The following is a 23,087-nucleotide window of genomic DNA, read 5'->3' as shown; positions in this document are numbered from 1 at the left end:
GCCTACAGGAGGGATCAAGAAGCCTCACCGCTACAGGCCTGGCAATGTGCGAAATCAGAAAGTACCAGAAGTCTACGCAGCTGTTACTCCTCAAGCTGCCCTTCCAGCGCCTGGTGCGCAAGATCTCCTAGGCCATCATCCTGGTCCTGCGCTTCCAGAGCGCTACCACTGGAGCCCTGCAGGAGCCCAGTGAGGCTTACCTGGTGCACCTCTTTGAAGTCACCTAGCTGTGTACCATCCATAAAAGCCCTGCTCTCTTCTCCCCTATGTATGCATATTAGGGCTCTGCTTGGTACCCTCTTACATAGGAAACACAAATCCATCAATTGATCATTTAAGCCTTTGTAGTTTGGGTACAATTTTTTGTGTGGTTGTACTTGTAAGCTTTGTACTTCTAAAGACTAGACCCTAGATAATATGTGCTTGGGAATAGTGGAGCTAGCTTGCTTAAACTTTATTTAGGCATATGCTAATTACTTGTGGGGGCAAAGGCAGGCAGTGAGAATGTTAAGCTTATCCCAAAATAGAAAATGATAGAAAATAGTCAAGTACAGTCACTTTATTTGTTAGGTATCTTGTCACCACTTTACCAGCACCAATCAGAGACCACATTTTTCTAGGCAGTCTCCAAATGTACATTATGAGATAGACTTTAAGAATAGTAATGAAGCTCCAGGAAAAACTTCATTGTCATTAACATGTAATACAATCAGCCATGAAAGCTGTCAAAGATTTCTCCTGGAAAGATACCATTTTCTACAGATTTCTTTCTTGAGAGCTGTGGCTATATGGTATTATATATTGAGAAGATTTCGTATGTGATTATTAAAAAGTCAGGAAACAACAGATGCTGGCAAGGCCGTGGAGACATAGAAACACTTTTACAATGTCTGTGAGAGTGTCAATTAGTTCAACCATTGTGGAAGACAGTGTGGCGATCCCTCAAGGATCTAGAACCAGAAATACCACTGGACCCAGCAATCTCATTACTGGGTATATACCCAAAGGATTATAAATCATTCTACTATAAAAACACATACATATATGTTTATTGCGGCACAGTTTACAATAGCAAAGATGTGGAACCAACCCAAATGCCCATCAGTGAAGGACTGGATAAAGAACATGTGGCATATATACGCCATGGAATACTATAGAGCCATAAAAAAGAATGAGCTCGTGTTCTTTGCAGTGACACGGGTCACACTGGAACCATCATTCTCAACAAACTAACACAGGAACAGAAAACCAAACACCACATATTCTCACTCATAAGTGGGAGTTGATCAATGAGAACACATGGACACAGAGAGGGGAACATCACACAGCGTGGCCTGTCAGGGGGTGGGAGGCAAGGGAAGGGAGAGCATTAGGACAAATATGCAATGCATGCGGGGCTTAAAGCCTCGATGATGGGTTGATAAGTGAAGCAAACCACTAGGGAACATGTAAAGCTTTGTTACAAACCTGCACATTCTGCACATGGATCCCAAAACTGAAAGTAAAAAAAACAATTTGTAAGGACACTGAACCTTCTCAGCTAATCCAATTTTCCTCTCTGAGAAAACAAAGCTGTGTTCCTGCTCCTGAGCTGACCTCTGAGACCTTGATGGGAACTTGTTTCTGTCTTCAGCAGTTCAGCTTTACTCAGACCCCACTCAGACTATTGAGTTCTATGAGGGGCCAGAAAAATGTTCTAATGTTCTAACCTTGTGTGTGGAATCACCATCAGCACTGCTCTCCACAGATGCTTGTCTCCACCTCAGCAGACCAACCTGCTTGGGCCAGGTTCTCTTTGCCTCTACTGTTCAGAAAGTGCTAGACCTGCAACATCTGACAGAATACAGTTTCCATGACTCCTCAGTGCCATGGAAAAGGAATGAGCTGAGAGCAATCTAAAGACTGGGAGATATTAAGTCTCTTGGATCTTACTTCTTTTGGTTGCTCCAGCACTTTAATTCCTGAGAGAGCCCTCCCATCTCCATCAGTTCTTCCAAGAACCTGTACCCTCCTTGTGTCTCTAAGACACACTGGTCTAACTTGTTAGATGCCTTTACAAGAAAGTTGGTAAAATGAAAGGAAAGCTAAACCATGTCAGAATATGGAGGTATGAAACAATTTCCCCATACTCGGTAAAGTTGAGAAATTTGTGTAATACTCAAAGGCAGATTCTGTGTAAAATAAGTCCTATTTTAAGAGCAAAAGCTGAGTGTATGAAGAAATAAAACTATATTTTACGGGAGTGTCTTTGGCTTCAGGAAGAAAGAGTACATGTTATTCTCCATTCAATATTACAGCTGAACTATGGGGTCTTTTCCATCCTTTTTGCTTATACTCTGTGACTCAGGGGGCACATGGCAGTAGTAAACAGACTGAAACAGCATCGTGGATATCTGTGAGCTGTATGTGCTGGGAAGGTTCACGGTGATTCCATAATAAATCTCAGGTCTTTATTCGATAACAAAAAATTACTCTTTTCCATCATAAAGGTAAAGCAGAGTATGTACAAGTAGAGTATGGAATAACTTTGTCACTCGTGATGAACCTACTTGGTCCGATACTTTAACAACTTCTCCAATGTCTCTGTACTCAGGTTTGATTTTCTGAGTGGATCATCGGTAGAATGAATAAAATCAAGAATCCTCTAAGGCAATGTTTGGAACTAAATTTCAGTGTCTCTGGAAGCACTGGTAAAATCACCATGTGTAGCGAACGTGAAGTATCAATAGGCTCTCTCTGTGTCTTTGAAACTGCACATATGATCGTTACAAATGGCGGCTTCAGGAAAGGTGGTTTTGGAATTGGTTTCTCTCTAGTCTTACATGATGCACCTATACTATATTACATTATAATAAAGTAAAGGGTCACTTGCTGACATAAAGCACAGTAGGCAGGAATAGAAGAGTCAACTTAGAGAAAAAAAATTCTTTGTGATTTTATTTTTATTTCTGCAGTTTGGAAAAGAGTTTAACTGTTTTTGTGATGACTCACAAAAATACATATGAGCATTGAAAATCAGAGAAGGACAACAATTGGGAAACATTTCTGGAGGCTTCACTTACTGAAACCCAGACATAAGCATACAAGCTAAGACACAGCTACACCAGGCTTCAGCATGAATCCATACAAATCTCCTGGAAAGGGCTTCCCTCTCTGAATGCAGCTCCCTGTCCACAGGATGCTCAAGGCCCAGGCACCTTTATTCTTCCAACTAGAAAGATATAGAAAAATGCCTGAATATGCCCTTGGAGGCCCAAACATTTACCCAAGGCTCCTATGAAACAATCTGCTGTCTTCATCCAGGTAAGGGCAACTTCACATTTTAAGACACTAAGATGGTGGGTAAATCCAGGTGGGACTGAGATGCAGAAGCTCCAGCAAAGGCAGTCCTGTCATTGGAAGATGAATGCGGTACTTATTCCTGCACAAACAGACCCCTCCGTCTGGCCTTGGGCCTAGAACATGATTTTTTTGCAGTTACTGTTGGGGAAGAGGCCCTTGGGCTTTAACCTGCGAACGGCCTCCCTTAAATGCTTGGGCTGCAGCGGGGGCGTCTCTCCCCACATCTCACACACGTCCAGGGCCTCTTCCACCACCTCTCCAACAAAGACCTTGGCTATTCCAGCCATGGCAATGGCCGCGTTCTCAGACACCGAACTGCCAATGATAGCCCGCATCAGACCCGCAATGCGTGCTCTCGGGAAAGCTGAACGGCGACACATTTCGTAGCGGGACAGCTGCTCCTCAGACATGGCAGACAGCAGGGTTGTCATCCTCTGAGCCTCCTCTGCATCCACGGTGGGCTTCCTCTCCTTCTTGCCTTTCGTATGTGTTTTCCGTCTTTTGACTGCAGGAGGAGCTGAGGCTGAGGCCTCATTGTCACCTTCTGGGAGGTCCATGACATCCTCACTCCTGAGCTCACCTTCCTGATCCCTCGGTTCTTCCAAGTTCCCATCTAGGTCCTCAGGGATTCCATCCTTCTTGCTGCCCTTCAGATCTCGGGGCATGGCGAACATCTCAGCAGACACACCTGTTTGCCTGCCTGTCTCCATGGGTGAGATTCAAGTCTGCTCCGTGACAGCAGCTGTACAGGCAGAAGTTCTGGCTGCGGTGGTTTGATTATGGATCTGCGATGAGAACCTTTCAAAGATTTTAGCTGCTGTGTTCCTGCTGAGCCATAGTTTAGCCACAACTGGACACAGCTCCCGGCCTCCCCTTCCCACACACAAACACACACACCGAATTTTCTCACTTCCACAATGTGAAGAAACTTGTGCATGGAGCGTATATTAGTTTTAGATCAATGCAGAACGAATTCTCACCAATTTTGGATATTTAAAACAAACACCAGCTCACAGGTCAGAAGTTCTACTAGGCCAAGTGACTGCCTCCTGCTCAGAGTCACAAGAGGGACTTCCAGGATGGGTCTGTTTGTGTGGTCATTGCCTTCACCTGAGAAGGGTCTGGCTTCGATCTGATTCGAGTTGGTGGCAGAATTCAATGCCTTAGGGTTGTGAGCCCCACGCCCACTTGTTTGTTCTGCCTGCTGCCGTGAGGATGTTCTCAGCTCCTACACGTGTTGCCCAGGTCTGGGCTGTGAGGCTCCCTGGGTGTGCACAGCCAGTGATGAGGGATCTCCCACAGGGGAATGTAATCTCAGGGAGGTTCAGTCCCTTATAAAGAGCTCAGATGATTGAATTAGACCCAGCTCTTAACAGCTAATGGTTCAGGGTATCCCTAACCTTATCAGGGATTTGGGCAGGCTCATCAATTCATGGTTCTGCCCACACTCAAGGGGGGGGCAGATGCAGGGCGAGTCTCTGAGTGGTGGGAAATGCAGGGGGCATTTCAGAATTCAGTTTTCCTCACAGAATCGCAAAGTTCACATTTCACAACAATAAAGAAACTATTTACAGTAAAAATGAGATATTTTATGAAGTTGCACATTAGAAAACTTCAATGTCTGAGAAAAAAATCTCTAACTCACAGGGAAACAAGTGTTTTATCAAATACTCTGAAAATAAAATGAGCTGGGTGAGGGGAATATGAAAATACTATTTCAATTTTATTTAATCTTATTTTATTGATTTATTTTTGAGACAGAGTCTCACTCTGTCCCCCAGGCTGGATTGCAGTGGCCTGATCTCAGCTCACTGCAGCCTCTGCCTCCTGGGCTCAAGCGACTCTCCTGCCTCAGCCTCCAGAGTAGCTGGGACTAAATGTGCACCCCACCAAGCTGCGATAATTTTTGTATTTTTTAAAGTAGAGAGGAGGTTTCACAATTTTGGCCAGGCTGGTCATGAACTGCTGACTTCAAGTGATCAGCCCCTCTTGGTTTCTCAAAGTGAAGTGATTATAGGCATGAGCCACTGTGCCCAGACTTCAATTTATATATTACATGTATATCTATACATAGGTCACAGGGAAGCACCAAAGAGACATAAAATTATGTCATGCACAGAGACACAAATCACATTTAGGGAAAATTATGTTGAGAAATGGCATAAAAAGTACTTCAGAAGATAAAGCAGGCACTCAAATATCTGACTTTTAAAGAGCTTTTGTTTATTCAAAAATTGTTGGTAGAAGATATGAAATTACTGGTCTGGCGTGGTGGCTCATGCCTGTAATCTCAGCATTTTGGGAGGCCGAGGTGGGTGGATCTCCTGAGGTCAGGAGTTCAAGACCAACCTGGACAACATGGTGAAACCCCTCTTTTCCAGCAACACATTTACATCAGAACTTTTGTAAGATACCAAACTGTGTGTCATCCATGCCAGGAGCTTCCCAATTATGTCCAGAGACATGCAGCTGGCCCACAGCCTCCGTGGAGAGGGTGCTTAAGAGCCCACATTCCTGGGAAATCTTGCATTGCAAATGGTTCCTTTGTGTTGTGTTGTGTTTTTCTCTGTTCATGGTTTCTTTTTTGTTGCGTTGTGTTTTCTCTCTGTTAATGATAGATATGATGTTAGAAGTTCTGTTCAGAGTTAGTATCGTTTCTCGCATAGGGTCAAAAAGTAGCTAAGCATATGATTGGGAATAAAAACAGAAGCAGAAATCACAGGTAGTAACTGTGTTTCAATTTTGTTTTGTTTGTAAACTTTCAATCTACATTGGGGGTCTAATGCATTTGTGGAAATGTCTCAGTGAACACATTTCTGCATTTCACATCAAGAACAATTGTGGAGAAATGTGTTCCTTAATATTATTGAAAACCAAGTAAACGTATAGGTGCCAAATAGACAGTGTCTCCTGCAATTGATCAAACAGTAGATGGGATCCACATTTTAACTTTTTCTATATGCAGCTCCGTGTTTCACAGACTGCTCCTGCTGGTTTGCTATGAACAAACATTGATCTCTACTTTCTAAAATGTGAAAATACTCTTTATCCACAGTCGCTTCACATTATGGGAGGCAGAAAAACCAGTGTAGGTCTGTTTGTGGGTGGAAAAGGGAGAGAGGCAGCCTTTAGAAGTCCGATGCAGTCCATCACCAGCAGTTCAGTGTCCTAGAACGTGGTCATGGCTGTAGCCATGGCTGGAATGACCCAGGTCTTGGTCTGGGAGCTGGTAGGAGAGGCACTGGAGATGTGTGAGATGTGGGGAGACACGCACCTGCTGCAGCCCAAGCCTTTCACAGGGGACAGCCCAGGGCCCATTACCCCAACATCGAGAAAAAAAAAAAACCCCATCTTCCTCCAGATCCCAGCCCAGATAGAAAGGCCTGATTTTAGAGGAGAAAGTACTGCTTCTAGTCTTTCTATGAGAGCACACTTTCTATGCTGGAGCTTCAGTATCTCAGCCCATCCTGGACTTACCCGTGATTTAACATCTTTCTTACATCTTACATTGGTTACACCCAGATGAAGGCAGCAGCCTGTTTGATCATCCCTTTCAATCATATTTGTATCTCAGACCGTGCACAGTGGCTTATTCCTGTTATCCCAGCATTTTGGGTGGCCGACCTGGCAAATCACTTGAACTAGAGTTCCAGACTGCCTCTCTTTAACAACAACAACAACAAAAATTAGCTGGGCGTGGTCACTAGTTCCTGCTGTTTCACCTACTCATTCTGGAGTGTGTGGTAGGAGAATTGCTTGCGCTTCAGAGGTGGAGGTTGCAGTAAGCAGAGATGGCGCCACTGCCCTCACACCTGGCCAACAGGGTGAGACCCTGTCTCAAAATTAGTAACAATCATCACCATCATATTTGGAGCTCTGAGGTCCACGCATGCTCAGGCATTGTTCTGGGGCTTCCTGGTTGAGAGAAGAATGGTGCATTAGCCTCGAGAATCCTGTGAATGGGGAGCTGTTTTTACAAAGAGAAAAGAAACTCTTTTCAGAGACTGTGATGAAATCACACTGAATTCTGAAGTTGCTATGACTTAGGATGTTTTTGCTCCTATAGATTTGTAGGAGATACAACAGAGTCGTCCCTTATAATACTTTTGCCTGAAGGCCCTGGCTTTCTAAAAGCATTGGAATAGTTCCCCTTATAAACATTTATACTTTTCATAACTTTGCCCGGGGAATCAACAGTTTTGAACTTGCAAAAATAAAAATTAAATTAAATACCAGATTTTCCTCTACAATGATTTTTTTCACATTCTGGCCAAAATTGCTTCATGTCAGAGAGCAATCTTTGAGGATGTTAGAATGGTAACACACTCTAGGAGCCATATGGAAATCTAGACAGAGAAACGCAGACCAAAGAAACCCTGTCTAACCTCTGCATTCATTTCCACGCCTTCACCTCCAAAGAACTGGTCCCAAAGTAACTTTTGTTTATGACTGAAATAACATATTGATCTCTGTTTTGTCCTTCTCTAAAATGGAAATGCATATAATAATAATATATTTTATTTTAGATAATATTCCATTTTTACTTTATTTTTCAAATGATTAAGAAATACAGAAATTAAAAACAAAATTTGCTCTCTCTATAGGATTTGAACATTAAATATTTTGTATAACTGAACCCTATTTGTCATTATATGAACAAGTAATTGATCATATATCTTGAATATAAGATAAACTGTAACAAATGTATAGCAACAATAAAATGGAGTTCCAGTTTTCAGGATGGCCCATAAAAAAAGATTCCATGTCATTACTCTGTCTTAACAATCAGTAAAAAGCTGAAAAAGCAAAAAAATCTATATCTCTTTGACATCTGTCTGAGTGGTGCTGTCATAGGGCAAACCATAGAGAAAATTAAAAAATCCATGCCTTCCTTGCTTCAAAGTATTCTATCAAGCTGTAGGAACAAAAATGGCATAAGAATGGCATCAAAACAGAAATCAAAGCCAATGGAACAGAGCAGAGAGCCCAGAAATCCCTCCAAATGTGTACAGCCAATTACATTTTTACAAACGTGCCAACAACACACAATGACAAAAGGACAGTCTCTTCCATCAGTGGTGATAGGAAACTGGGTATCTACAGGCAGGAAAATGAAACTGGGCCCTAATCTCTTGCCATACACAAGAATCAACCAAAATATAGTCAAAACTTTAAACTATGAGCCTACTAGAAGAAAACAGGGGACATCCTCATTGACATTGGTTAAGCCAATAATTTTTGAAATATGTCCCAAACACATAGGCAGCAAAAGGGAAAATAGACAAATGGATTGCATCCAAATGAAAAAAAAATTCTGCAAAGTAAAAGAAATAATTAACACCACAAAGAGACAAAATCATCATGAGAAAAAAATACCTGCAAACACTATATCCAATAAGGCATTAATTAGTTACTGTTCAAAATATACCATGAACTCAAAGGACTCAACAGCAAGAAACAACACAATTTTAAAACTGGGCAAAGGACCTAAATAATAGACATCTCAGGAGAGAAGATATACAAGTGGCCAGCAGGCATGTATATATATATATATATATATATATATATATATATATATATATATGCTCGATGTCACCAATCTTCAGAGAAATGCATATAAAAACTAAAAGAAGGCATCACCTCACACTCTTTAGAATGGCTGTGATCAAAACATCAAAGGACAACACTTGTTGATGAGGATGTGGAGGAAAGGGAACCCTTGCATTATTCCTGGGAATGTAAATTAGGGAGCCATTCTAGAAAACAGTATGGAACTTCCTCCAAAAACTACATAAATACAGCTACCATATGATCCAGCAATCCCACACTGGGAAGTGTATATGAAAAGGAAATGAAATCAGTCTATTGAAGAGATATCTATACTCCCCTGTTCATTGCAGCGCTATTTACAAGACCTAAGATAGGGAATCCACCTAAATGTCCAAAAGCAGATAACAGGATGAGGAAAATCCGATATACATACACAAGGGAATACTATGCAGCCTTAAAGAAGGAAATCTTGTCCTTTGTGTACACATGGGTGCACTTGGAGAACATCATGCTAAGTGAAATAAGCCAGGCATAAGAATACAAACACTACATGGTCTCCATGATACCTGGAATCTCACAAAGTTAATCTGATAGACGCAAAAAAATAAGAAAGATGGTCGTCTGGGGCTGTGGTGGCTGGGGATGGGGAATTTGAGGAGATGTTGGTCAAAACACACAACACGTCAGTTACATGGGGGAACAAGCTCAAGAATTATTGTACAACGTGGTGACTATAGTTAACAATATACTGTTACTGGTACCAAGGTTAAAAAAAAAAAAAAGAGCCAGAGAGCCTCAGTGACAGGCACATAGGACCATTTGATCAAAAAGCCACAGCTTTGCCTGAAGGCTACCGCAGATTCCCATGAATGTCACTTTGGGGGAGAAAAATGCCCCCAGGAGCATCCCTGTTAGAGGAGTGATCATTTAGGTTTTCCATCTTTCCCTCCCCGTTTCACCTCATCCTCAGGGAACCTGAGAGACACCTCATGATCGCACCCTTGGTGTTTTGCAGCAGTCACCGATGTCGGGTAACATGCAACTTTATTCAAATGTCTTTTTCATTGTAATGACTTCCATGATGGTCATGAAATGTAAACTTTCAGAATCTCCTTGGCACCCAGAATTTTTTCTAACTCACACCTACCATCCCTCCCACGATGCACACGGCAGAGGTTCCTCCCTCTCTGGGGTGTGTGCAGAACCCAGGGACTCGATTGGATTTTCACAGCCCTTATGAGGTTGAGGATCTAGTGAAGCAGTGAGTACAATGGAAGGGAGCTGGGTGGGTCTCATGCAATCATCTGAGCTCCTTATAAAGAAGCAGGGCTTTACTGAGACCACAGAGATCTCCAGTCAGAAAGAGACTGCCTGCGAGGGAGATTCCTGGCTGCTGCTGTGTAGACCAAGGAAACCCAGGACCCTCCGGGAAGACTAAGCAGCGTGGCCTCCGACCCACAGACCTGAGAGCTGGTAAGTGTGGGGCTGGGTTGGCAGGGGTTAAGTGTGTGGGAGAGTCATGCGCATGGATCTCAACTCACAGCCTCTCTGAATCCTGTCCACAGCACCACTGCCCTTGTTTTCTGACGCCAGTACTGCCTGCAGCAGGCCAGGCTCAGCCTCAGAGAGGAGAGAGCACAAGGCCCCACAACATGGCACGCACCAAGCAGACCGCCCGCAAAGCCACCGCCTGGCAGGCCCCCAGGAAGCCCCTGGCCACCAAAGCCGCCAGAAAAAGGGCGTCGCCTACAGGAGGGATCAAGAAGCCTCACCGCTACAAGCCTGGCACCCTGGCGCTGCGGGAAATCAGAAAGTACCAGAAGTCCACGCAGCTGCTCCTGCGCAAGCTGCCCTTCCAGCGCCTGGTGCGCGAGATCGCCCAGGCCATCAGCCTGGACCTGCGCTTCCAGAGCGCGGCCATTGGCGCCCTGCAGGAGGCCAGCGAGGCCTACCTGGTGCAGCTCTTTGAAGACACCAACCTGTGTGCCATCCATGCCAGGCGCGTCACAATTATGCCCCAAGACATGCAGCTGGCCCGCCGCCTCCGTGGAGAGGGTGCCAGAGAGCCCACGCTCCTGGGAAACCTTGCACTCTAGAGGACTTCTTTTCTGTTTGCTTGTGTTTTCTTTTTTCTCTTCCCCCGTAACTGGTAGTTCTGATGTGAGAAGTTTTGTTCTGTTTTGGTTTCTTTTCCCTCCGGGGGTCCAAAGGTAGCTAAGCATAAGATTGCCAGTGGAAACGCAGGCAGAAATCAGGTGGCGGTTGTGTTTGTGTGTGCTTGTTAGTAAACGTCTCATCTACTTTGAGGCTCCCAAGGCACTAGTGTCAAGTGGAAATGTCTCTGTGAGCGAGTTTCAGTTCAACTCTATAAAATTAAAAAGAAATCTTATTTTTTTTTCTTTACTATGTCTGCATACGGGTTCTGTAAACAAAATAAATTTCTTATTAATTTGAGCTAAAAGATGTTTATTGCATTTTATGAAACAATAGATTCCAGGTATACTTGGAGGTTTTATGTATGCAACTCTGTGTTTTCAATGTTCCCTGTCTCCTGTGATGTTTCCGCTAGTTTGCTATGAAAATACATTAAACTTCATTTTCTACAATTTAAATAGACTCTCTATTTACAAGTCAATGCACACTATGAAAGGCAGTGTGGGTAAAATCCAGTGTGGTAAATCTGTGTGTTGAAGGGAGTCAGAGGCACCCATTGGGCGTCTGATGCAGTCCATCCCTGGTGGTCTAAATTCCGGAATGTGGTCAATGTCATGGCTGGAATGGTCAAGGCCTTGGACACAAAGGTTGTAGAAGAGGCTCTGGACACGTGTGAGATTTGAAAAAGAGATGCCCCTGAGAAAGCCTGCCTGCACATTCAAGTTTAAGAGCCACATTTTTATCAAGTACCAAAAAATTATGTGATTTCCAGCCCAAGACTAGAAAAGTAATCCTGTTCCTGAGGGAATAAGTACCGGCTCCATCTTCCCATGACAGAAGACTGTGTGCTGAAGCTTCCATAGCTCAGTCTACCCTGGACTTACCCTCAATTTTAACATCTTCCTCAAACTCTGACATGGTCTCACCTAAATCATGGAAGCAGCCTTTTTCATAATCACTTTGACTAAATATTTCTCTCTCCTTGAGTGAATTGAATCATTTCTCTACATCTTCCTAGTTAGAAGGAGAAAAGTGCATGGTCCCTGAGCACCTTTTGAACAGACAGCTTCTTTGAGACAGAAACATCTCCCAAGAGACTGCGATGGTTTCACACTGAAGCCTGAGGTTGCTCTGCCTTAGGATTATTTCTGGGTTTTCTTTTCTTCTCATAATCAGTTACTTGTTCATATTTTCTGTCGGATTTTCTGTTGGATAATCAGTTACTAGTTCATATTTTCTGTTAGAAAGGGCTTACTGATGAGATTATGGCTTTCTCATAAAAAATACTACTTTGGTGAAAGTATATTAAAATGAACAATACTTGAATTTCCAGTACTCACAATAGTTGAATATGGCACGGTAGGTGAAAGTGAGAAGTAGAATTTGACAAACACCATTTTACCAAACATTAGTATGTTCCCTTGAATATGTGACTAAGAAAAACTAAGTAATTAGAAAAAAGAAACACCTTATCTATCTCATTAATAGATTTGTTTAAAAAAATTTTTTACAAAATGCTAGCTATGTCTTGATATTCCTAGACATGACACTAGCTTAAAATTTCATGAATCGTCTCTCTAATATTCATGTTACTTAAGAAACTATTACAAAAGATTTGACTGCATTCATTTTCTAAGAGCCCTGCTATATATGTATGTTAGCACTCTGCATTGTACTCTCTTCCGTAAAAAACACAAATCCATCAACTTATCATTTCAGCTTTTTTAGTTTGGGTACAACTTTTTGTGAGTTATACTTTTAAACTTTTTACTTTGTACTTTTAAAGACTAGACCCTAGATATCATGTGCTTGAGAATAGTGGAGATAGATTGCTTAAACTTTATTTGGGCATATGCTAAGTACTTTTGTAGGGGCAAAGGCAGGCAGTGAGGATGTTAAGCTTATCCCAAAATATTGAATTATTGAGAATAGTCAAGTACAGTCACTTTACTTGTTAGAAATTTCATCACCACCTTACCAGACACCACATTTTTCTAGGCAGTCTCCAAAGGCACATTATCAGATAGACTTTAAGAATAGTGATGAAGCTCCAGGAAAAACTTTATTGTCATTAACATGTAATACAACCAGCCATGAAAGCTAACAAAGATTTTGCCTAGAAAGATACCACCTTCTACAGATTCCTTTCTCGAGAGCTGTGGCTATGTGATATTACATATTGAGAAGATTTTGAATGTGTAGGGACACTGAACCTTCCCAGCTAATCCATTTTTTCTCTTTGAGAAACAGCGCTGTGTTCCTGCTCCTGAGCTGACCTCTGAGATCTTGATGGGAACTTGTTTCTGTTTTCAGCAGTTCAGCTTTACTCAGACCCCACTCAAAGCATTGAGTTCTATGGGGGGCCAGAAAAACGTTCTAAGCTTTTGTGTCCAATCACCACTGTCACTGCTCTCTGCAGTGGCTCATCCCCACTTCAGGCTACTTGGGCCAGGTTTTCTTTACTCTAGTGTTAAGAGACTGCTAGGCCTGCCACGTCTGCCAGAACACAGCTCCCAAGACTCCTCAATGCCATGGGAAAGGAATGAGCTGAGAGCAATCTAACGACTGGAAGACAATGAGTCTCTTGGATCTTACTTCTTTTGGTTGCTCAAGCACTTTAATTCCTGAGAAAGCCCTCCCATCTCCACCAGTTCTTCCAAGAACCTGTGCCCTGCTTGTGTCTCTCTAAGACACACTGGTCTAACTTGTTATATGCCTTTACATGGAAGCTGGTAAAATAAAATGAAAGCTAAACAATGTCAGAATATGGAGGTATGAAACAGAATTTCCCCATGCTTGGTAAAATGTAGAAATTTATGTAATGCTCAGCCAAAGATAGATTCTATGTACAATAAGTTCTATTTTAAGAGCAAAAGCTTGAGTGTATGAGGAAATAAAACAACATTTTGTGGAGGTATCTTTGGCTTCAAGAAGAAAGAATAGATGTTATTCTCCACTCAGTGTGAGAGACTGAACTGTGGGGGCTTTTAGATCTTTTTGCTTATACTCTGTGATTCAGGGGGCACATGGCAAAGGTAAACAGACTGAAGTAGCACCGTGGATATCTGTGAGCTGTGCTGGGAAGGTTCACGGTGATTCCATAATAAATCTCAGGTCTTTAGTCTATGATGAAAAAGGACCCTTTTCCACAGAGAAGGTAACATAAAGTATGAACAAGTGGAGTGTGGAATAACTTTGTAACTCATGATGAACCTACTTTGTCTGGTATTTTAATAACTTCTTTTCCTCTGTTGCTGTACTCGGGTTTGATTTTCTGAATGGATCACTGGTAGAATGAATAAAATCAAGAATACTCTAGGCTGGGCGCAGTGGCTCACGCCTGTAATCCCAGCACTTTGGGAGGCCGAGGCAGGCAGATAACGAGGTCAGGAGATCGAGACCATGCTGGCTAACATGGTGAAACCCCGTCTCTACTGAAAATACAAAAAATTAGCCAGGCATGGTGGTGGGCACCTGTAGTCCCAGCTACTCGGGAGGCTGAGGCAGGAGAATGGCGTGAACCTGGGAGGCAGAGCTTGCAGTGAGCCAAAATCGTGCCACTGCACTCCAGCCTGGACGATAGAGTGAGACTCCATCTCAAAAAAAAAAAAATAATACTCTAAAGCAATGTTTTGAACTAAATTTGGGTACCTATAGAAGCACCACAGCAAACCTGAACTATCAATACACTCTTTCTATCTGTGTCTTTTAAACTGCTTAGATGATCATTACGAATGGGTCTTTGCAGAAAGGTGGTATTTGGATTCTGTTTCTGTCACTCTAGTCTTATAAGATGCTCCTGTATTATGTTACTTTATAATAATGTAAAGGATCACTGGCTGACATAAAGCACAGTAGGTAGGAATATGAGAACAGTCAAATGAGAGAAAAAAAATGCTTTGTGATTTTATCTTTATTTCTGCAGGTTGGAAAACAGTTTAACAGTTTAACTGTTTTTAAGATGAGTCACCAAAATCCATACCAGAATTTAAAATACATACAAGGACAACGATTCCAGTGCCCCTGCTCAGGCACAGATTTCAGGGCAGAATATCACTAGGGAAAAGTCTTCGGAGGCTTCACTTATTGAAACCCAGCACACAAGCTAAGACACAGCAACTCCAGGCTTCAGTATGAAACCATACAAGACTCTTAGAAGGGATTTCCCTCTCTGAAAGCAGCTATCTGTCTACAGGATGATCAAGACCCATGCATCTTTCTTCTTCCAACTAGGAAGACACATAAAAATGACTCAATATGTTCTAGGCGACCCAAATATTTAGTCAAGGTGATTATGAAACAATGTCACAGTTTGAGAAAGATTGTGGCTAAATCCAGGGTAGACAGATGCAGAAGCTCCAGCAAACATAGTCCTATCATAGCAGACTGGATGCAATACTTATTCCTGCACAAACAGACCTTTCCCTCTGGCCTTGGGCCTAGAACATGATTTTTTTGTAGTTGCTGTTGGGGAAGAGGCCCTTGGGCTTTAACCTGCGAACGGCCTCCCTTAAATGCTTGGGCTGCAGCGGGGGCGTTTCTCCCCACATCTCACACACGTCCAGGGCCTCTTCCACCACCTCTCCAACCAAGACCTTGGCTATTCCAGCCATGGCAATGGTCGCGTTCTCAGACACCGAACTGCCAGTGATAGACTGCATCAGAGCTGCAATGCGTGCTTTTGGGAAAGCTGACTGGCGACACACTTCGTAGCGGGCCAGCTGCTCCTCAGACATGGCAGACAGCAGGGTTGTCATCCTCTGAGCCTCCTCTGCATCCACAGTGGGCTTCCTCTCCTTCTTTCCTTTGGTATCTGTTTTCAGCCTTTTGGCTGCAGGAGGAGCTGAGGCTGAGGTTTCTTTGTCACCTTCTGTGAGGTCCATGACATCCTCACTCCTGAGCTCACCTTCCTGATCCCTTGGTTCTTCCAAGTTCCCATCTAGGTCCTCAGGGATCCCATCCTTGTTGCTGCCTTTCAGACCTCGGGGCATGGCGAACATCTCAGCAGACACACCTGCTTGCCTGCCTGTCTCCATGGGTGAGATTCAGGTCTGCTCCATGACAGCGCTGTAGAGGCAGAAGTTGTTCTGGCTGGGGTGGTTTGATTATGGATCTGCAATGAGAACCTTTCAAAGATTTTGGCTGCTGTGTTCCTGCTGAGCCATAGTTTAGCCACAACTGGACACAGCTCCCTGCCTCCCACTCCCACACACAAACACACACACTGGTTTTTCTCACTTCCACAATGTGAAGAAACTTGTGGATGGAGAGTATATTTGTTTTAGATCAATGCATAATAAGTTCTCACCAATTTCGGATATTTAAATCAAACCCCAGCTCACAGGTCAGAAATCCCACTAGGCCAAGTGACTGCCTCCTGCTCAAGGTCGAACAACGGACCTCTATGGTGGGCCTGGCTGCGTGGACGTTGCCTTGACCTGGGAAAGGTCTGGCTGTGATCTGATTCCATGGTGGAATTCAATGCCTTAGGGTTGTGAGACCCAGGCCCACTTGTCTGTTCTGCCTGCTGCTGTGAGGATGCTCTCAGCTTCCAAAGTTTCTCCCAGGTCTGGTCATGGGGCTCCCTGGATCTGCAGAGCCGCCACAGGAGAATCTCCCGCATGGGGGAAGGGGGGCAAATCTCCCTCTAGCTGGAGAGCACGGTTATTTCAGGGGTTATAACCAGAAACAAATGGCAACTCAAAGAGGGGAAATCACCCAAAACTTGAAAATTAACCCCTGAAATAAAACAGAGATACATAATATTTTAATAAAAATCAACTACTGTATACACTTATCTCTCATTATGATAACTCAGATGATTGAATTATACCCAGTACTTAATGTCCGTTGTTTCAGGGTATTCCTAACCTAATCAGGGATTTATAGGCACATTAATTTCATGGTTTCATCCACACTCAGTGGAGGGGCAGATGCGGGGCGTGCCACTGAGGGGCAGGAAATGCATGGGACATTTCAGAATTCTGTCTGCCTCAGATATTCTGAATGTTTGCATTTCACAATAATAAAGAACATATTTTCTCTGAAAATTTGACATTTTATGAAGTTGCGTGTTGGACAACTTAAATGTCTGAGCAAAAATCCCCCACCGATTCAGCAACAAGTCGTTTATCAGGTACTCTGAGGATAAACTGGGCTGGTAAGGGGAATATGGAAATATTTATTTCAATTTTTATATTATATACATATATGTATACACAGGTTGCAGAGAAGCATGTAAGGGATAAAACTATTTCAAGCACAAAAATATGTATCACATTTGGAGAAAATTAAGTTGGGCAAAAAGCATAAAATTAGTTCAGAAGATAAAGTAGACACTAAAATACCTGGCTTTTAAAGAGCTTTCATATATTTTAAAATATTTGGTAGCAGATATGAAATTACTATATTATTGCCATTATGCTGAACATATTTAAAATAATGATCTAGTTATTTTATCTTTAAATAACAGAATTTGCAATATGTCAAACATCTTTTGCAACTGTTTAAACTCGTAATGAAAACTTAGATGTCTACATCAAAATATATGAGGACTATAAAGATTTTAAAACTTTTAAAGATTAAAGACCAATGCCCCCCATACTTTATTTATGCCATTAATTACTAAACTGAGAATTACTCAACTTCTCAGTTCAACAAATTAATATAAATGTTAAACTTAGAATTACTCGAGTTCTAAGCAATTTGCCTTCTCAACATTTCTTTCCTAATTCTGATTTTGCTGGTACAAAATCAAAGGTCCTAAAAGAATCTGAGAACTTGGCAGCACTTCACTGCATATGAAGATATTAGTCTGTACTTGAATCAAGTAGTTGAAGCATTCCTTTGATGGGTTTTCTTTGTTTTTTGAGAAAATAAAAATAAATTTACATTTTATTATATTGGCCTCTAATTAACATCATACTAAGTATTAAAGAAAATAGATTTTAATACTTCAATGTAAAAATTGGTCCATGTTTGATATGGGCTTCTTTGACTTGCCTTCTGGTATTTAATTGAATGCAGAACATGATAGCAAGACCTGGAACTCATGTGACAATAATATTTAATGCAAGTTCATTTAATATTAACATTGTTGAAAATTTTTCCGTGCTGTAACATTAAGGATAATCTAATCACTTGGATTACTGTTGCTTCAGGAATAAAATTAACAATGAGAATAACATAGTGATAGTCTTCAATAAACGGAGCTTAAAATGGAATCTATGACAGTCAATGAAAAGAGTGACTCGAAGTTCTGAGACCTTATTATACCTTGATACTAAGTAACCAGTTTTACTTAACTCACCTGAGGGGGCATGAATGTGGTATAAGAACACATGTGAAAGTCATGCATAATCCAACACCTTCACTTCCCCGTCTCAGCAACACATATTTACATCAGAGCCTTCGCAAGCCACCTAAGGCCTTCCCTTTTCAATATTTACTTAGTACTAAAGGCATGATCAGTAGGTTATAAGCAGAAACAAATGGTAACTCAAAGAGGGAGAACCATCCAAAACTTGAAAATTAACCCCTGAAATAAAACACAGATACATAATCTATTAATAAAAATCAACTACTGTATACAGTTATCTCTCATTATACTCTAAGGAGAGACTGAATGTATCTAAGCTTTTTATATCCCCCATTTGTCTCTTAAAGACTATGTGGTTCTTTACCTACAGGCTAGAGAAAGGCCTACATTTATGATTTCTAAAATGAAGTGGGGATGAAAAGGCTATATACCCCAAGAAATATGCAAGATAGTTGAGGCATAAAGAAAAAAATTAATGTCCATTTATACTTATTTTTATCTAAAAAGCAAGAATTAAATTTCTAATATTTAATATACAAAATATAGCACATAAATAACGTTTATAAATAACAAGATACATGCTGCATTATTCCAAAATATTTTACTGGCTCACTCCTATAATCCCAGCACTTTGGGAGGCCAAGGCAGGCAGATCACTTGAGCCCAGGATCTGGAGACCAACCTAGGCAAGATAGTGAAAACCTGTATTTATTGCAAAAACCTCAATTGCTTTTGCATCAGGCTAATAAAAAAAATACTAAAATTATCTGCGCGTGGAAGCCTGTGCCTGTAGTCTCAGCTACTTGGGAGGCTGAGGTGGGAAGATAGCTTGAGCCTAGGAGGTAAAGGTTGCAGTGAGCAGAGATTGCACCCATGCACTCCAGCCTGCGTGACAGAGCAAGACTCAGCCTCAAAAAAAAAAAAAAAAAAGACATGATCTTCTGCACAGATTAGATAACCTTCCATGTAAACTATCACAGATGGGGGAGAACCAGCTCATATTTTATAGTGCTTCAGAGAAAAATTACAGACACTTTCTAAGCATCAGTGTCAGGATAATTTTTGAATTGCTTTTTAAAAGGATAAAAGCACTTAAAATTTTTTCCACTAAACAGTGTCATCATTCTTCATCCCATTATGCTTATTTCAGAGCATTATTCTTGCTCTGAAATCCCTTGTAATGTTTTTAAAGCATTTCTTCCATTTCTGTTCTATGCCCAATTAAATTTAAAAAAAAATTTATGTCAGAACTGCCGTTATTATTTTGCAGAATGTTTGCAAAAGCATTCATGACAATCAGAGCCTTTCTGGATACATCTATAAAGGTGCTGGCAGAGGAAAGTTGTAAAACTGTTACTCCCCCAAAATAATGATGTGGCTCTGGTTTTCAAATTAAAAATAAGAAAGAAACATACCAATTAGGTGGCTGTTTTTCAGATCCTTGACAGGCTCTTTTTAGATGTATCCTCTTTTTTGAATACATACTCAAAAAATATTTTCAACAAATATCTATTGAACATTTTTCTACATGCTATGTATCATGGAGGAAATTGTGTGAATATGTACAAAATTTAAACTCTTCCTGCCTAGACATGAAAGATCTGATATTTTAAAGTTTTTTTTTTTTTAATTTTATCCCTGGCAGGGGAATTTCTTAACTGTCATGGTCTTTCAGAAAACCAGTCAATGCCTTAGATGCCCTAAATCTACCAAGCATAGTTCCAGGCACTTATTTCCTACTTGGTTTATCCTGTTGTAATTTCTTTAATTATTACACAGATACTGAATTTAAACACATAACTGAAACTGTTTATGATATTCAGAGACCATAAGTGTTTCATTTTATTGTCGCAAAATTTCTTGTTGGGTATCAAATAGGTATAAGCAGAAGTTAGCTCTCTGATGACTCTAAAACGAATCTGAAGTTTACAAAAACCAACACAGTGCTTACAAATTATTTTGATGCTTCCTTTTTTAGCTGAACAATATAAAAGGGAGCCGGGAAAGAAAGATGAGTTCCCTTCATGGTAGAACATAGAAGATACATGGACTGGGAAGATTCATTCCAACTCTTCATTCTACCAGATCTGAATCGACTCTGCTCTCTAGTGGGCACCCCCATCCTTTAACTTCGGGGTATGGAAAGATCAAGACAGAAGAAAATAAAAGAAGAAGAAAATAAGGGGCAAGGGAACAGAAAAGAAAGAGCGGTGTGCTCTATAGGAACTGGCATTTCCTTAGGAGTGGAAAAAGAAAATTCAAACCCAACTATGCCCCTCCGTCCCCTAACCTTTCCCTATCGAAGCAAGCTGCCTCCTCTGAACCACTGTACTGAGATCTCTAACAATGCTGTGCCAGCTTTCCCCTGCCTTGTTCCTCTAACAGCTCTCCTCCCATCCTTGAATAATGAGAATCAGCTGACAAACTCTGGGTCTTAGAGATGTATATGCTTCACTTGTTTTTAGCATTGGGCATGAAGATCCAAGGGGGTAGCAATCACAGAGCGTGGTAAGAAACACGTATTTATTCCTAAAGGCTTTCAGGTTGACTGTAGGGTGCATTTACATTGGATGATTTGATTTCTGGGGTGTATGTGTGTGCGTATGAGCATGTGTGTGTTGTGTAAGGATTGTATTACCACTAAAACTCTCTGGAATATAGTAAGACCAATTTAGATTTAACACTTCAGTTAGTTGGTTGATTTTATTTTATTTTTTCTCCATAAAAATAAATAATTATTTTATTTTTTCTCCATAAAAATAAATGATTATTTTATTTTATAATTTCTGTTTAGGTACCATCACTGAGTGTTATTAAAAAGGGGGAAAAATACAAGCTAAAAAGAAAAAAAAGGGAGAAAAAGGTAATTACCAACAAATTGTTAAGAATACATCTTTTTTTAACATTGCTTATTAGCATTTATTCCATAAGTATTTGGTGTTCACTGAGATTATAGCAATAGTCTCCAGCTTCTCAGCAGACCACATTGTCACCTCCCTCAAAAAATTATATATATGTATAATATATAGTACTTGTATCTATTATATATTATACTTATATATAATTTTTATATTAGGTATGTATATCTATATGCCTATTAGATATATACACACCTATATATGTGTGTGTGTGTGTGTGTGTGTATATATATATATATATCAGATGGAAACACATCGGTTCCTACCCTCAAACGTGTCTACATCTGTATCCAGATCAGATTTTTCAGATTTCTCCCTTCTCTTTCATCACAATGATGATTCCTCCCCCACCTATAAATTATTCTCTACCTGTGGTCTAAGTCCCACAGTAGCCTCTCTGAAAATATCCCTTATTTATTTATTTCTGTCTTTCCTCTCTACTACCTTTATCCCAGAAGCAGATAAATACTGTCAAATGTCTCCTGCCTTGAAAATAATTAACTTCACTCTCCTCATCTACCCACTAGCTATTGGCTATTCTCCTCCCACCTAAGAACTGGGCTCCTTCTGAGAGTTGTCAGTCCAGCCTGTCTCCTCTTGGTCAACTTCTGTTGACTTCTCAAGTCTGGCTTCTGCCTTCATCACACCACTGACACTCCTCTCATATGTCAAATGCAGGATTTGACAATGTTCACCACTCACTTCCTTTAAAAAAAAAATCCTTTTCCTGTGGCTTCTGGATCAGGTCCCCAAGCTATTCTAGGTTGATTTCCCTGTGTTGGCATACTTCTTTTTTTTTTTTTTTTTTGAGACAGAGTCTTACCCTGTCGCCCAGGCTGGAGTGCAATGGCGCCATCTCGGCTCACTGCAACCTTCACCTCCTGGGTTCAAGTGATTCTCCTGCCTCAGCCTCCCGAGTAGCTGGGATTACAGGCGCATGCCACGATGCCCAGCTAATTTTTTGTATCTTTAGTAGAGATGAGGTTTCATCATGTTGGTCTCGAACTCCTGAACTTGTGATCTGCCCGCCTCGGCCTCCCAAAGTGCTGGGATTACAGGAGTGAGCACGACGCTAGGCCGACATACTTCTAAGTCTCCTACTGAACTCATCTTTTTCTAGTTGGCTGAATGGTCATCAATTATCAGGGTCGCTCTCTCAGCCTCTTACTTTTCCCCTTTTCCTGGTTCTCCTGACAACCTCATCCATTCTTGCCTCTTACAACCATCTCTATGCTAATGAATACACCTCCCATTTTCTCCCTTCATTTTCAACTCATAGAATTTCAAAAATTAAAGAAACACAATGGAAAGAGGAATAAAAAATGTATTCCTCACACCATAGGTCTGGCGCCAACTTTGAAGTTGTTTTATTTCCCCAAAACTCTGTAGCATTTATGCATCTAAAAGTTGCATCACAGCCTTTGGTTGTGGAGATCTTGATAAAAGCAGAATTCTTTGCACAGTATATGTTTTTAAACTGGAGATTAAATTGTCAACAAATTGCTTATTATATGTTTAATAATATGACAAGAGGGGTTAGATGATGTTAACTTTGAATTGAATTATTAAATGTTGAATCTGGGTAATGAGTGCATAGGGACACATTATCTAGCATATGTTTAAATTTTCCATAATAAAAAGTTTCTTTTTAATTTCTACCCTCATAGTGCTTACATGCTACTTTACAAAATACAGAATTCTCAATTCAAAGGAATTGAACCAAAAATTAACCTAATCCTATCACCCTTCAATGGGACTAGAGAAACTAAGTGACTTTTTCATGTTTCCTAGTTTTTTACACAAAA

The 23,087-nt window shown here is 41.1% G+C and overlaps 3 protein-coding genes across 3 annotated transcripts; 1 reads left to right on the top strand and 2 right to left on the bottom strand.

Moving 5' to 3' along the window:
- Nucleotides 1–2,956: 2,956 nt before the first annotated feature.
- On the bottom strand, nt 2,957–4,204 carry LOC112209194 (TATA-box-binding protein-associated factor 11-like protein 5). Its single transcript, XM_024356506.3, has one exon. The coding sequence runs from the start codon at nt 4,050–4,052 to the stop codon at nt 3,456–3,458; it is 597 nt and encodes a 198-aa protein (XP_024212274.2). The 5' UTR covers nt 4,053–4,204; the 3' UTR covers nt 2,957–3,455.
- Nucleotides 4,205–9,927: 5,723 nt separating this feature from the next.
- LOC129143927 (histone H3.X) lies at nt 9,928–12,495 on the top strand. The gene has a single exon (XM_054684186.2). It carries the CDS (start codon nt 10,545–10,547, stop codon nt 10,986–10,988), a length of 444 nt encoding a protein of 147 aa, XP_054540161.1. The 5' UTR covers nt 9,928–10,544; the 3' UTR covers nt 10,989–12,495.
- A 2,453-nt stretch (nt 12,496–14,948) lies between these two features.
- On the bottom strand, nt 14,949–18,880 carry LOC104006362 (TATA-box binding protein associated factor 11 like protein 2). The gene is made up of 2 exons (XM_016952981.4): nt 18,356–18,880; nt 14,949–16,172 (listed from the first exon to the last, which is right to left on the bottom strand). Exon 2 carries the CDS (start codon nt 16,080–16,082, stop codon nt 15,486–15,488), a length of 597 nt encoding a protein of 198 aa, XP_016808470.1. The 5' UTR covers nt 16,083–16,172; nt 18,356–18,880; the 3' UTR covers nt 14,949–15,485.
- Nucleotides 18,881–23,087: the final 4,207 nt, after the last annotated feature.

The sequence above is a fragment of the Pan troglodytes genome, chromosome 4 (assembly GCF_028858775.2).
Source record: "Pan troglodytes isolate AG18354 chromosome 4, NHGRI_mPanTro3-v2.0_pri, whole genome shotgun sequence".
Classification (NCBI taxonomy): domain Eukaryota; kingdom Metazoa; phylum Chordata; class Mammalia; order Primates; family Hominidae; genus Pan; species Pan troglodytes.
This window is presented reverse-complemented; position numbering and strand designations above follow the sequence as displayed.

Excerpts from the sequence above, each read along its gene's own strand:
- LOC129143927 (XM_054684186.2), top strand. The coding sequence starts at position 10,545 with ATGGCACGCACCAAGCAGACCGCCCGCAAAGCCACCGCCTGGCAGGCC.
- LOC104006362 (XM_016952981.4), bottom strand. The coding sequence starts at position 16,082 with ATGGAGACAGGCAGGCAAGCAGGTGTGTCTGCTGAGATGTTCGCCATG.
- LOC112209194 (XM_024356506.3), bottom strand. The coding sequence starts at position 4,052 with ATGGAGACAGGCAGGCAAACAGGTGTGTCTGCTGAGATGTTCGCCATG.